We start from the raw sequence: 13212 nt of genomic DNA, 5'->3' as shown, positions 1-13212 counted from the left end.
GGGGGGCGTATTGTGGAACCTGGCCTTGGGGCGGCAGGTGGAGTAAATCCGGCCCTGGGTGTTGGGCGACTCTCTGTGATTGCGCAGTATCGTGCACCATTGCCGTGCGGTCACAGATCACCCAGGTGTGCACCGGGTCTGAAGGTGCCAAACATATGTGTGCCAAAAGGGGGAACTGAGCGCATATTCCATTCTCCCTTCATACACCTGGGCCTAAACTGTAAATAGAGCCAACTAGGTCAATATGTACACAGAACTTGGATTAACAAAAAAAAGGGTCTACAGCAGGGGTGGGCAACTTCGCCCCCCAGCTGTTGTGCAACAACAAGTCCCATGAGGCATTGCAAGACTGACAGTTATAGGCATAACTCCCAGAGGCAGAGGCATGTTGGGATTTATAGTTAAAGCACAGCTGAAGAGCCAGAGTTACTCACTACTGGTCTATGGTATCTGTCAGGTATTGATTCTGTAGAACCATGTCCTTCTTTTTAAACCAAACCCAACTGACCTGCTCTCGTTTTCTTTTTGTCCCTCTTTTTGGTGTGATGCATACTCCTATATAAAAAATGATTATCTACCAATAATTGCATTTTTTTAAAAGCCCATTTAAAGAAAAACATAGAGGTGAAAAATAGCACGTGTGAGTTTGACTAATCATTTTTCGTTTTCCGCAATTGTCCATGTAACAGGGGGCATGTCAGGCGTTTTTTTTTCATTGCCTGCATACATTGTGTTAAAACGTGTCCTTTACCATTTCAGCAGGTTGAGAGGTTATCTCCAGTCTTTTGACTAAGAAAGTCATCAGTGTGTTACTAGCTGAGATTTTAGGGTGTTTGAAGCTTCCAGCATGACATACTTTACACCAAATAAGTTACAAAGAGTTTTAGTATGTCAATGCTTGAGATTTAAGTGTAGCATGCTAAAGCTCTGGAACGTTCCATTATAGAGCCTGTTAGTTAAGTTCATGTAGATATTTTACTGAATCAACTTTCAGCACAAGTTCCTAAATCAACAAACAGCACAGATTGAAGTCACCATTCATGTGCTTCCGACCTTACTCCAAGGCTCCCACCTCCATGGTATGGCATGTAAGGACCAAGAGACACCAAACTACTTTTAGTAGTTACCCACTGCACACAGGGCCAATCAGGGGTTACAATTCTACTATGCTCTAAGACCTTGGCTCTCAACTAGCGATTAACGCACTGTAGAACGCAAAATCACACCTACCGCGAATTCAGGTGTGGGAGGTGTGTTGCATTGCCATTCATTTGAATGGCACCCCAAATGCACCTCTCACTCACAGTTTGATTGCCCGCATCGGAAAGCACGGTACCGCAATGCCGTGCGACTTTGGTCTTGACTTAATGACCAATTCAAATATGGGTCCTGAGTTTACACAGGTTGAGAACGGCTGTTCTAAGATGTTGCCCAAAGACAACTGATCTACAAGAAAAGTGGTTTGGAGTTGCATGATGGTTCTAGTATCTTAAAGAGTCTTGGGTCTAACCCAAGGTGTGATTATGCCCTAGTTTTTTTCACAGAGAGTGCACATTCATCTGATCTCATTTTCTTTGCCATTTCTCAGCTTGGGAGGATGAATTGCATAGAGCTATAGAACAATTTTAAATCTCATTCAATTTAAATTCTTAAAGCTGGAATCTAGGCAGATATACAAGACACAAATTAATGAAGCCCTTTAATCATGAACACATCATTAAATGTAGATTTTTAATGTAAGCAGTGTAAGTACATGAATTTGACTCAGTTTTCATCCCTGTACAGCTGGTCTGGAGTGTGAGAAGAAGCAGCACATGGAGCCACTCAGTTCATGTGCTGATAGGAAGAGAAAGCAGAGTGACAGAGAGATGAGCTCATCGCTGTGCTCCTTCTCCTTTCACTGTCCAGCAACAGGGTGTGCTGGGTTCAGGGCTACCTGGGCTCAGAGGAAGTGGGTTAAATGATGTTGGCCATCAGACTGAGGACATATTGTGGCAGAAAAAAAAGTACATCAGGGGAAATCTTTGGAATAACGTTAAATATAGTAGCAAAGGCTGGCTTTGTTATGTTATCTATCAAAGAGCTTTTTATTTTTATTCTGTTAGTTTTGGCTGGAGTTCTGCTTTAAACAGTTTTCAGGACTGCAGTGGAGAAGTGAAAGAACCAAATGTGCCCCAAAAACACCAGTCTGAAATACTTGGATTAGTGGTAAATCCTTAAGGAGAGTACCTAAAAGTTGCGGTCCGACCTTCCCATATGGCAGCCATTGCAATTCTTTGAATATTTTGTGAAATGTCACTTTTTAGAACTTGTTTTTTTTATTACTAACATGTCTGGCATAATAAAAATAAGGGTCGGTCAAACCAAAATGTGTGTCAGGAACACTGAAAATGCACCAGAATGATAAACCACATCAGAGACCAGAATTCACATGGGACGGTTTTTGTCAAGTAAGCTGGATCTTAACATAAATACATAAATTCAGTAATGCTTCTCCATTTTTTTGCACAATTCCCTGGAAGTCTTTGATGTCCAAAACCAAGTAAAACACAGTATTTCTGATAATTTACTGAATGTGCAGTTTCTAGTAAGAACAGAGCTGGGTGCCGTACAACATAAACACTGTCCAACTGCAGATTCTACGCTGGCAAACAGAATCTGACAAGGAAGGCTTGGGAACATTTAGAGGTCGTGAATGTACGAACTAGACACCAGTCTATGTCTGAATGCTGACTAACAAGTTACAAAGTTTATTGCTGACTGCTGAGTGGCACAGACATTGAAGTCATATTGTCTGCTGTAAGTAAAAAGGGACAAACACATCTGAAGACTTTCCATATGTCAGTAAAGGAGGACCAGTCAACAAGATGTAAAAGCACAGTAAATCTATACACACGGGCTATGATTCCTTAAAGTGACACTAAACTAAGTTGTTAAATCTTAAAAATACATTCAAGTACCTTAACTATTAACAAAAATGTATGTTATTTGTGTATCACGCAGCTGTAGATCCTCAAATCACCTCTGAATTGGTGCTGACACTGTCCTTCCTTCTCGTGTTTGGCTACTTTTGTTCCCCAATCCCCATGCTTCCTCTGTGTTGTAAATTGGACACCACTCAAAGCTCACTCCTGTGATGGACTACAATGTCATGTTTAGTTTACTAATTTGTATTGAGATTGTAGTCCATCACGGGAGGGAGCTTGGAGCGGTGACTACTTTACAACACACAGGGACCATGGAGAACAAAAGTAGCCACCCTCCAGATGGAATCACCAAGTATCAGTACGGATTCAGAGATGATTTGAGGATCTACAGCTGAGTAATACCCAAATAAACTACATTTTTATTAATAGTTAAGGTACTTGAATGCATTTTTAAGATTTAACTCCTGAATTTAGTGTCACTTTAAGCTACAAAAGCATTTTAAGGCATGCAGAGAACTCTCAAACAGTATTAATGTATGTAAATTTAGTGTGCCTTAAAGTGACACTATCATGAGAGAAATATAGGGACTGCAATTGCAGGCCTCCTGAAAATGCTAGATGTCTATGTTTCAGTCACAGTCCCAAAACAAGCATGCTGTAAATGAGTGTCAAAAAAGTGTCAAAACTGCACTTGTGCCATGTTAGCAACTCAGACAGCATTGACAGAAGCCAAAGCATCAGAATGACAACCAGGGAACCAGCATTCTCAAACGAGAATTCAGTAATGGCAGCCACCATTAATCTCTCATGACAGGATCCCTTTAAGCACAATTTAGCAAGCCGTGTGTCATGTGATTGCTTTAGTATAAACTAATGCTAGAATGCACTGTTAGACTTAGATGTGGTCAGCTGTATATGCAGATCTACTCACTATCACTCTACTCTATTCAACTGTGCAAACCATCAAACAAGAGAAATAGAGAGGTGGTTTCATATTTTATGAACAATAAAGTGACTTCTGGCTACACTGAACATCAGGGCCGGTCTTAGGCCTTTAGGCGCCCTGTGCGAGAAAGCTTTACAGTGCCCCTCAGTGACCACACCCCTCGGTGGCCACACCCCCAGTAACCACACCCATTTCCCCCCAATATCCGAACCATTTAAAGACTCCTATTTTGTTAAGCCGCAAAGAAACATATTAAAAAGTATGATAAAAATAAAACTTTTATTCAAAGGTTATTAAACTTGTAGGCACAATAAAAGTATTCTTATCAGATAAAACAACAGAAGGCAAACAATAAATGTCAAACTACAATAGAGTGTATACAAATAAAGTGTCAGGTTGTCATGCCGATCCCTTTTTTCAAGTAAGTATATCCAGAAAAGTAAAAATAGAAAACAGAACACAAAACCCAGAATACATGTAAATGAATGAATTACTATATGTCCGAATATATGAAAAATTTATTCAGGCACATAATAATTTGTTGGCCACCGGCGTGTTTTGTGAATGCGTGCCACTTTAGGGAGACGCTTTCTTATAGCGGGAGACTCCTGGAACGTCCAGGAGGGTTTGGATGTCTGTGATTGCTAGGTGCCTAGCATTTTCGCAGCCAGAGCGGCTGGGGGACAAGGGTCGGTGCAGAATACAGGGTGTGGGACCTCTGTGATCTGGGCAGGATGTCGGCCAGTGCATCCCAGGTTTTTAAGAGCTAGGTGGGGAGATCTATGTGGGCCTTACACATTTCCTCACCCAGCTCTTGGCAACTTGGGACGCTCTGGCCAAAAAGGGGGTGGCAGGCACACGAAGAACATTGTGAAGCAGAGTGGCCATACCGCTCTACCTGCCATCCCCCTGCATGACATAATAAAAAGGTGCCGCCTGAGGCAGCCCTGCTAGGCACGCTGGTGAGTTGGGTTGCTATTCATTCTGAATAGCACACAAAGCACCTCCTGGTGTCTGTATGTCGAAACGCTTTGCAACGTGCAGTATCACAATAACGTGCAGTGTGCTTCCTTGTGCAGTGCGGTGATAAAAAGTAGTGCATGTAATGCACCAGCGCAACTAGCATGTGGTACTGTGCACTGTGCTATAACAGGTTTAGCACAATGCTATGGTATGAATGGGCCCTCTTTTCCTGAATACATTACAGATCTTTTTCTCTGGTAGATGTAGTGCAAATCTACAGCTGTTCACAGTGTGTTCTAAAAGCCCTCTGTCGGTGCAATAAAAAAGAGGAAAGCTGTGGCTTTTGGAGCACCTGATGGGCCTTCTGTTTGTTTGCACACATTGCTGGGTGGCCTTCCCATCTATACAAATAAATATCCTTTGGTGCCTAACAAATAACAACATTGTTACTTTCCTTTCACAAACTCTCTGTGTCCCATCTGCATGCCTTTTCGCCCCCTCATCACTTTGGTTTCCTGTAATGCTAGACAGAATGGCTTTTAGTTTTCCAGAAAGATTTTAGCCGCCATCAATCAGCCCAAAGGGAATGCTTCAGTCTAAGATGGCGTTTCAGCTTTCTCAGGTATCGCTTTGTGAATTTCTTTGGAAGGTGTTAGAAACAAAGGCAGTGAAGTAATAAAGTGCTGAAAAGTGGAAGCAATGAGGAAAATGGAAAGTTTTAGTATATTACCAGTGTAAGGTCACATGCATGTTTACAGGTCTTTGCCCCACAGCGGTGTAATAAAACTCAACAAATCTCAACCACACTTGATATAAGGGTTCAATATAATGATCACACATAGCCATAGGGGCCACAAAAGGTTTAAAATGTGATGTCTGATAGCCAATTCCCCTATTATTTAGCCTGAGTTGCCTTTAATGTGTACAGCCCGTGTGATCTTGAAAAGGGTCAATAACCACTTCATTTGTACTCAGTTCTTTTCTACAGCTTTTGTTTGTATAGCAATTCAGCACAAGAGCGGGGGAGGGCAAATACTGAAGTACTGCAAAGCAATGTATAGACCTACATAATAAATAAAAAGGAACAGATTTTTTAAAAACTGCCCTGCATCTATGGTAAAAATGAGCACTGTACCATGCAAATAGGAAATTGCACTAATTTATGTTTTATAGTTACCCTTCTTATGTATTAAATCAGCTCTATTGTTTCAATATGGGTGTCAACAGACAGGCCATTAATGCCAACTCCGATTCAGACTCGAAGATCCATTCTGTGTTCCTTTTTTATTCCTCTTTTGTACAAATTGCATGAACCATTTACTACAATAAGCAGCTAACAACAAGGTAGGAGGCTTAGGTAAGGCTGCTTAATTAATGCTTACCAACCAATTCTCAGCCACTTATTTTACCCTGGACTTCTTTTGATACAGCCTTTAGTTAAGATACTTAGCTGTGTCTCGATGTACTTGTTAGGAACTGTTAGCCAAGCATTAATTGGCGTACTGGCGTAGTAGTACTTGCTTTGTATGTTGTATGTTCAATGCAAAAGCAACATTGCCTCATGGAAATCTACAAAGCCATCAGAGCAGATCAACTGGCTCATTTTAAAACACACAGAGCTCTATTTATAAAGTAGAGAATGTGACTTTCACAAACATTCTCTGATGAAGAGCCGTTAAGATGCAAGTGTTTTAAATGGGAACAATTGATTCTCCACCAGCGAATGTTTGTGAAAGTCACATTCTCTTCTTTATAAATAGACCCCAGAGTCTCATTCCTTGAGTACCACTGTAATAGATGTTGTTAACCTTTGTGTGCTTAGACCTTCCCAAATTACATCTAGTGGACAATTTTCCTTCCTTTTTAATGATTCATATAATAGGAAATGTTTTGCAGCATTGATTCTATCATTCTTTTACATTGTTGCCTGGCCTTTTACATGCAAGTTTGGCAAAGTTGACTTATTTGGACACCCTCATTGTGCATTCATTATGGTAAAACTCATCCTATATCACAATTTGCCATTTTACCCCTGGTTAAAATTCTTCTAAAATTCTTCCAAGGTTACGTATCTGCCTTATTGGGTTGCTAAACTAATGGGTGCAAAGCTAATGTGTGTACATTACACCGCTCCAGGCATACGTATACAGTGATTGGCCTGCTGGAGCACAAAATCTCCAGGATCCGCCTTCTCCTCTCCAGGCATACAAACACATAAGCCATATTCTGTTGCATTATTAGCTGAGCAGCAACAAGCTTTAATAATGCCAGGTAGGTCAAACAGACATTCTTTCCCTTGTCAGATGGTGCTTTGCCCCCTGATGCATATTCCCAATTGGGTTTAATCATAGGAAGTAAATAACCCCATTGGTCAGCAAGTCAAATCTGACGAGGAAGAGAATGTCTATCTGACCTATGTGGCACCAAAAAAGCTTGTTACAGTTCAGCAAAAACACAGCAGAGTAAGGCGTATGTGGTTATATAAAAAACAAAGCTCCAACATTTATTGGTAATCTTGGAGAGTGCCCATATTGCCCATGTTCCTATTGGCCCATGACTATGATGGCCTGCCACCCTGGTCAATTGGAATGTGTGGGAGGTGACAAAGGGTGGACAATCACCATCACTACAATAAAGGGCCAGAGCTTTACCTAATCAGTAAAGGAGACATGGCTGGAGTTACTGTATGTGCAAGCACTTCTAGGGGCCTTATCATGACAAGCAGTAATTCTGTTTGAGTACTATAGTTTGTAATTGTAAATGTTAAATATTTTTGTTAAGCCCTATAGGATATGTTGGTGCTCTTTAATTTATACATCTAATAATAAATAATTATGTTTTTCAACATAGCAGTGTTGTCACATTATGATTAGGTAATCCAAAACTAAAAGCTGTGGGGAATATTAGATAAGAATTATAAAATAATTTTTGGCTCACACACGGACGAATATATGGCCAGGAATGTATAAGCCTTCAGGTTTTCCCCATGATCAGAGGATAGGAGCATCTGGTTATGCCTGACAGCCCCAGGAGAAACATCAGTTAAAGAAAAATAACAGTCTAGAGGCTAGCAAGAGGGGAGCCCCTCCCGTGTGACACATTGTTTTACATCTGGGTAGAAAAGAATGAATGGAGAGTGGGCTAAGTGATCATCAGCCCACAAGGACTCTGGAATGTCTTTTGCCACCTCTTAGAAGTTCAACATAGCCATCTAAGTAGCTGTTTTAATTAAAACGGAAATTGTTCCTCCATGTCTGTAATTATGCAGGTTCTCAGAGCTACAGACAAAATATAATGTTACATCAAACAATATGATAAAGTGATAAGTCAGAAGTATGAGGGAAACATATCTCTAGAGTGAACAAAACATTTTAAGCATGTAACAACTGAGGAAATGATTAAGTAAAGGGAGGAACATTAACTCTATACCACATGCTGTAAAAATATTTTGCTTGTAACCTTTTTTACATTAGCACCATGGAAATGAAGGATGCTAATCCAGGGAGGATGTGATTTTTTTTTTTTTTAAAGGATGGAAGTTCACATGTGGCCTGCTTCATCCACTGCTATGCTGCCCCAGATGGTTGGATGTGATTGTAGAACACTGATGTGAAGGGGAAACAAGGTGATGTAAAGGGGTTTCCAGATGTGAAAGGGGGGCTTATGATGTCAAAAGGGGCTCCTAATGTGAAGGAGGGTGCGGCTTCTGATGTGAAGGGAGTCTTGTGATGTGAATGGAGGACTCTTATGTAAAAGACTCTTACTCATGTGAGAGGGAGGACTCTAATACGAAAGGAGGGGGGTCCTGATGTAAAGGGGAATCTGATGTGAAAGGGGGGGCTCCTGATTTAAAGGGGAATCACACATTTTTGTGTGGGGTGCCCCCTAAAATAAATACTAGACCACTTATCTGGGATAAACTAGGATGTTGTTTTTTACAATTATATTTTTATTTTTTAGACTGGGGTGCCCCAAGATTTTGCATATTTTTAAAAGGTGCTGTGACTGAGAAAATGTTGAGAAACACTGCTCCAGCAAACTAAACATTATCCAACTCGGGTTTAGACCTACTTGAAATGAAAAAAAAGTATTTCCTTGTTTCCAGTTTTGTTACTTACTTGAAGAAGTCATTTTGTTACTTACTAGTTGAACTAAAAAAAAAAGGTGCCATCATTTGTTTCTTTAAGCATATATCAGGAACCTTTTATACATGTTGATGTTAATTTGTGTACAGTGGCTTTTTGCTGTCAGTTTCAACAGAATGGTTTGGTGGATGACTGGATGCAGTACAATAAAAGCATTGACGTTCCCAGATCTTAAACACACCCAGGACCCAACAGAAGGCACTGGAAAATCAACCAATATATGGAACTAAACATTGTACATTCAACAATACCGTCTTTGTAAACGTTGTTAGACATTTGCCCTGCAGAATGAGTCTCATAGTGAGACAACATTTCTTTAAGTGTAAACCAATGTTTGTAATTGCAAAGCAATCCAAGAATGCTGCTTTTCTGTTAAAAGGCACTGAAAGAAATAGACCACTTTATCCCACTACCCCACCCAGCCTGATGTTCAGCAGATACATTTTTTATACACATGTAACTCTTTCCAGGTGTGATGACCGCATACAGCAGTACTGTTTTAACAGCCTCGCTGGGGATCACCATGCTTATGGAACAAAAATCTTTTGGCATCGCCACTGGAAACTGCAATGCATTTGTGTAATTTTTTTTAACACCAGAGTCTGCAAAGAACAGACAGGGCTTTAGAAAGGTGTAGACCTGACTTCTCTCTGTAGTCTTGTGATGTAATGAGACGCCTATACTTTGTATATGTTTTATTAAAGAAGCGGAAATTTAGACACAAGTGTGACATGGAGTCTCATACCAGAGGTGTCCCATGAATGCATACATCAACCACAAAAAGGGTTTTAAGGTAGTTTTTAAATCAATAGGAAGTCTACTTATTTCTACTTCTTTTATTGGTAGAATGCCTTTATGATATTTGGTGACATACACCACATTTATGCATTGTGAACACAAACTTTAAAATGGCCCCTCATTTTAAAAACAAAAACCCTGAGCATCTTCTTCAGTCCCTCAGGTCCTAGTTGTTAGTAAATCGGGATAAAATGGCTTGCTTTTGCTAAAAAGCAAAAAAAACAACAATCCCCAACAATGGTAATAGAAGCACAAGCACCGTGGTATAGGGATATAAAAGAAATTTAGTTGCCACTCTAATTTGCCCATTATGCAATATTAATGCAAAACTGGTAACGGGTTAGTTATGCTTTGTTCCCAAGACCCATTGTGAATTTAAATCTTGAACATGTTGGACCCCATTTTCTTACATCATACTCTTATTCTTCTATTTCAACACAAACAAATTCTTTCATAAACCACAATGTTTGAGCCATTTCTAATATTTATTATGCATATGGTTTAAATGGATTGGATTATGTTTATAATTTAGGACTCTTTTATAAAACTGGGTCATGTTTGTTTGTTTGTTGGTATTATACAATAATACATTTTTCCAATACTTCCATGTCATTTTTTGTAATAGAGAACTTCAATTGTACACCTATTTTGTAATGCTTAGACAAAGTATACATTAAAGAAGAACTCCGAGCACAATTATTCTTAACCCTTGCATTGGGGCTACCCCTGCACTGCAAGGGTTTAGTGCTCATTTACGTCTACTGTAGGGTCGCAAATAAGAAAGATATACTCATCTGACCCACAGCTGGCTGTTAGATAGGTCACTTCAGCCTTCCTCCTCCACTCTAGCGATAGAAAGTCCCTCAGTGTCCTCATGTCCTATACACAGTGTATAAGACGCGATGACTCACAGGATCTTACACTGCTGGAATGGAGAAGGAGATAGGCTGAAGAGACTGTCTAACAGCCAGCCGGCTTCTTATTTTCGTCCCTAGACGAAAATGAGCTCCTAACTCTTTTAGTGCAAGAGTAGCCCCACTGCAAGGGTTAATTGTGCCCGGAGTTCTTCTTTAAGGCGCTATTGGACAATTGTGCTACAGATTCTGATATCAATAGTGAACCACTCTTCTGGGGCTGCAAAATTGTAAAAAAAACTTGACACAATAACTAAAATGAATGCCACATATCTAAAATAATTTAGGATACCAGGGTATAATCTGAGATGGCAATGTTTAAAAAGCTAGAAAGCAGGGTTTCCAACTCACTCCTTTAGTTAGTTACTGACATATCAACATTCATTTAATTCAATACATTCAACTCTTTCATAATTTCTATAACTAAGATGAGTCACTTTCATGTAATCTACGTCAACTACTATATCAACTACTGTAATCCTGGCAGTAGTTGACATATCATCAGGTTTTGGTTTTTTTTGGTGTCTGGTAACAGCAGTTAGCATCAGTAGACGATAGGCTGAGTGTGCCATACAGGCTAACACTTCTCTAACATGTATTGTACAAATCATAAACTAGCAAGAGCAGATATTCAGTTTATTGCAACTGCCCAACATTTTTCGGTTTAAATTCTGATGCTTCAAACGTTAAGAAACATCTATACAAAAAGGAATATATTGCATCATACCCTCTCAGTGTGTCCTGTCCTCTTCTTCTCACTCTCAGGGCTTGTCTGTCTTCATAGCCTGCAAACCTGTCCACTTGATGGTCCCCGAGTTCCACCTGGCCTTGGGCTTGCTCCACATACCATAGTGCTGTACATCCCAGCATGAACTTGGCCAGCCATACCACCCCCATGATGGTAGGGGTTGAAAAATTGTTTCAGTCTCCTTAAATACTCTTCCGGAATGCTTGTTAATGTTGCTAGGGTGAAGGAAGATTTTAAGTAGTCCTGAACATAGAGATATCCAATCCTGTCGCGCTCTTGCAGAGGCTGTGGTAAGATTTAAGGAAAAAAATTATAATATCTCAAAATGACAATTATGTGTATACAGAGAAAAGAGCAGTATTTAAAATGTAGTGAAATATATGTAAAGATGTACAATATTATTATTACCATCATCATTAGTAGTAGTGATAGATGTACTGGAGATTTTAGTTTGTGAGAACCTGCAGACAGTATTACCAAAATACAAATATACTAGCAGGCTCTGACTACCATAGAGAAAGGAAACATACTGTAAAACAAATTGGATTTGCCATTTTTTATTTTAGGTCTTCCCCAAACAGTACTCATCAAGTCCTTTGGGTTGATTTACTAACCTTATAAACACACCACGAACGTGTATACACCTCTGCAGTGTGTTCCCTCCCAGCATGATCTATGGGTGGAATCTAAACACCTTTGTAATGTGTACACACCCAGCAGGTGTGTTGTGCAAAGCCCTGAATGAATTCCAAGGTGATGTTGGGTAAATTAGCTCTATGTTGTGTTGCTTGCGTTGATGAATGCAAGGAATGTAAATGCATGAGCTAACCATTTTTGTCTAAACTGTGAAGCAGCATTATATATGCATCATGTGCATGATTTTTCCATATATGGCATTAGTGGAAATATGCTTTTAGAGACTTTTTGGTTGATAAATACGTTTTGCTGTGTGAAAATCACACACACCTGGTGTGTGTGTGTGTGTGTTTAGGTTAGTAAATCACCCCCCTTGAGTCTGACACATTTCTGAAGAATGATTCTGCTTAATAATTTTAAATCTGTCCTAATACTCTCAGTTTTTGAAACATTGTCTATTCAGTATGTGGTTTTCCTTATTATATTTATGTCAGTGGGGTTACAAATGAGGAGAAGATTGAACTGGCAATTATATTTCTGTTGGTCAACTATTAAGCTTTGATATGGGCATATAAACCCAGGATGAGCCTTATGTTTATGGTTATAGATGTATGGAATGATGATTGCTACACACTCTAACTCTCACTTGCTCAAAATTTGCTTTGACATGGATGATGGAAGTAAAAATATTTCTAAAATCAAGCGGCTAACATGACCTAAGCATAAACTAGCCCCCCACATACGCACACACAATGCATAGTTACCTTAATCCTGTGACCACGGTTTTTGGCATTTGTATACATGATTTCTGAAAACCTGCTGTGCACTGATCGTGTTTGTGCAGTAGCTTCCTATAGGTTTCTATCGTCCAAAGGTCACATATGCTTAGGAGAAGGTCTAGATTCTGATTGAACTAACTACTGCCACTAAGTGAATGACTTCCCGAACCACCCGCTGGCTTGTTTTACATAGTAAACAAGCTGGTGGGTTTCTTATGTGATGCAATTGACCAAATATGGTCACTCTTTGTCAGTTTGACATCTAGCAGCTGGCCGAGGAGCTGTCACTTAGCATCAGGAGACCGGCGGGAGAAGATTGTCAGTGTAGGTCATTATGTTTGTGTCAACGGGTCATT

At 39.9% G+C, this 13212-nt stretch overlaps 1 protein-coding gene across 1 annotated transcript in view; it reads right to left on the bottom strand.

Moving 5' to 3' along the window:
• LOC108792265 (fibrillin-2-like) overlaps window positions 1-11665 on the bottom strand; it is a 153745-nt gene extending 142080 nt beyond the window's left edge. The window contains exon 1 of the mRNA XM_018563004.1: window positions 11421-11665. Within this exon, the coding sequence (XP_018418506.1) occupies window positions 11421-11590 (170 nt within the window). The 5' untranslated portion in view covers window positions 11591-11665. The remainder of the gene's footprint in view (window positions 1-11420) is intronic.
• Between the last annotated feature and the right edge of the window lie 1547 nt (window positions 11666-13212).

The sequence above is a fragment of the Nanorana parkeri genome, unplaced genomic scaffold (assembly GCF_000935625.1).
Source record: "Nanorana parkeri isolate BGI_ZX_2015 unplaced genomic scaffold, ASM93562v1 scaffold621, whole genome shotgun sequence".
Taxonomy (NCBI): Eukaryota; Metazoa; Chordata; class Amphibia; order Anura; family Dicroglossidae; genus Nanorana; species Nanorana parkeri.
The sequence above is the reverse complement of the archived record's forward strand: the minus strand, read 5'-3'. Positions and strand labels throughout refer to the sequence as shown.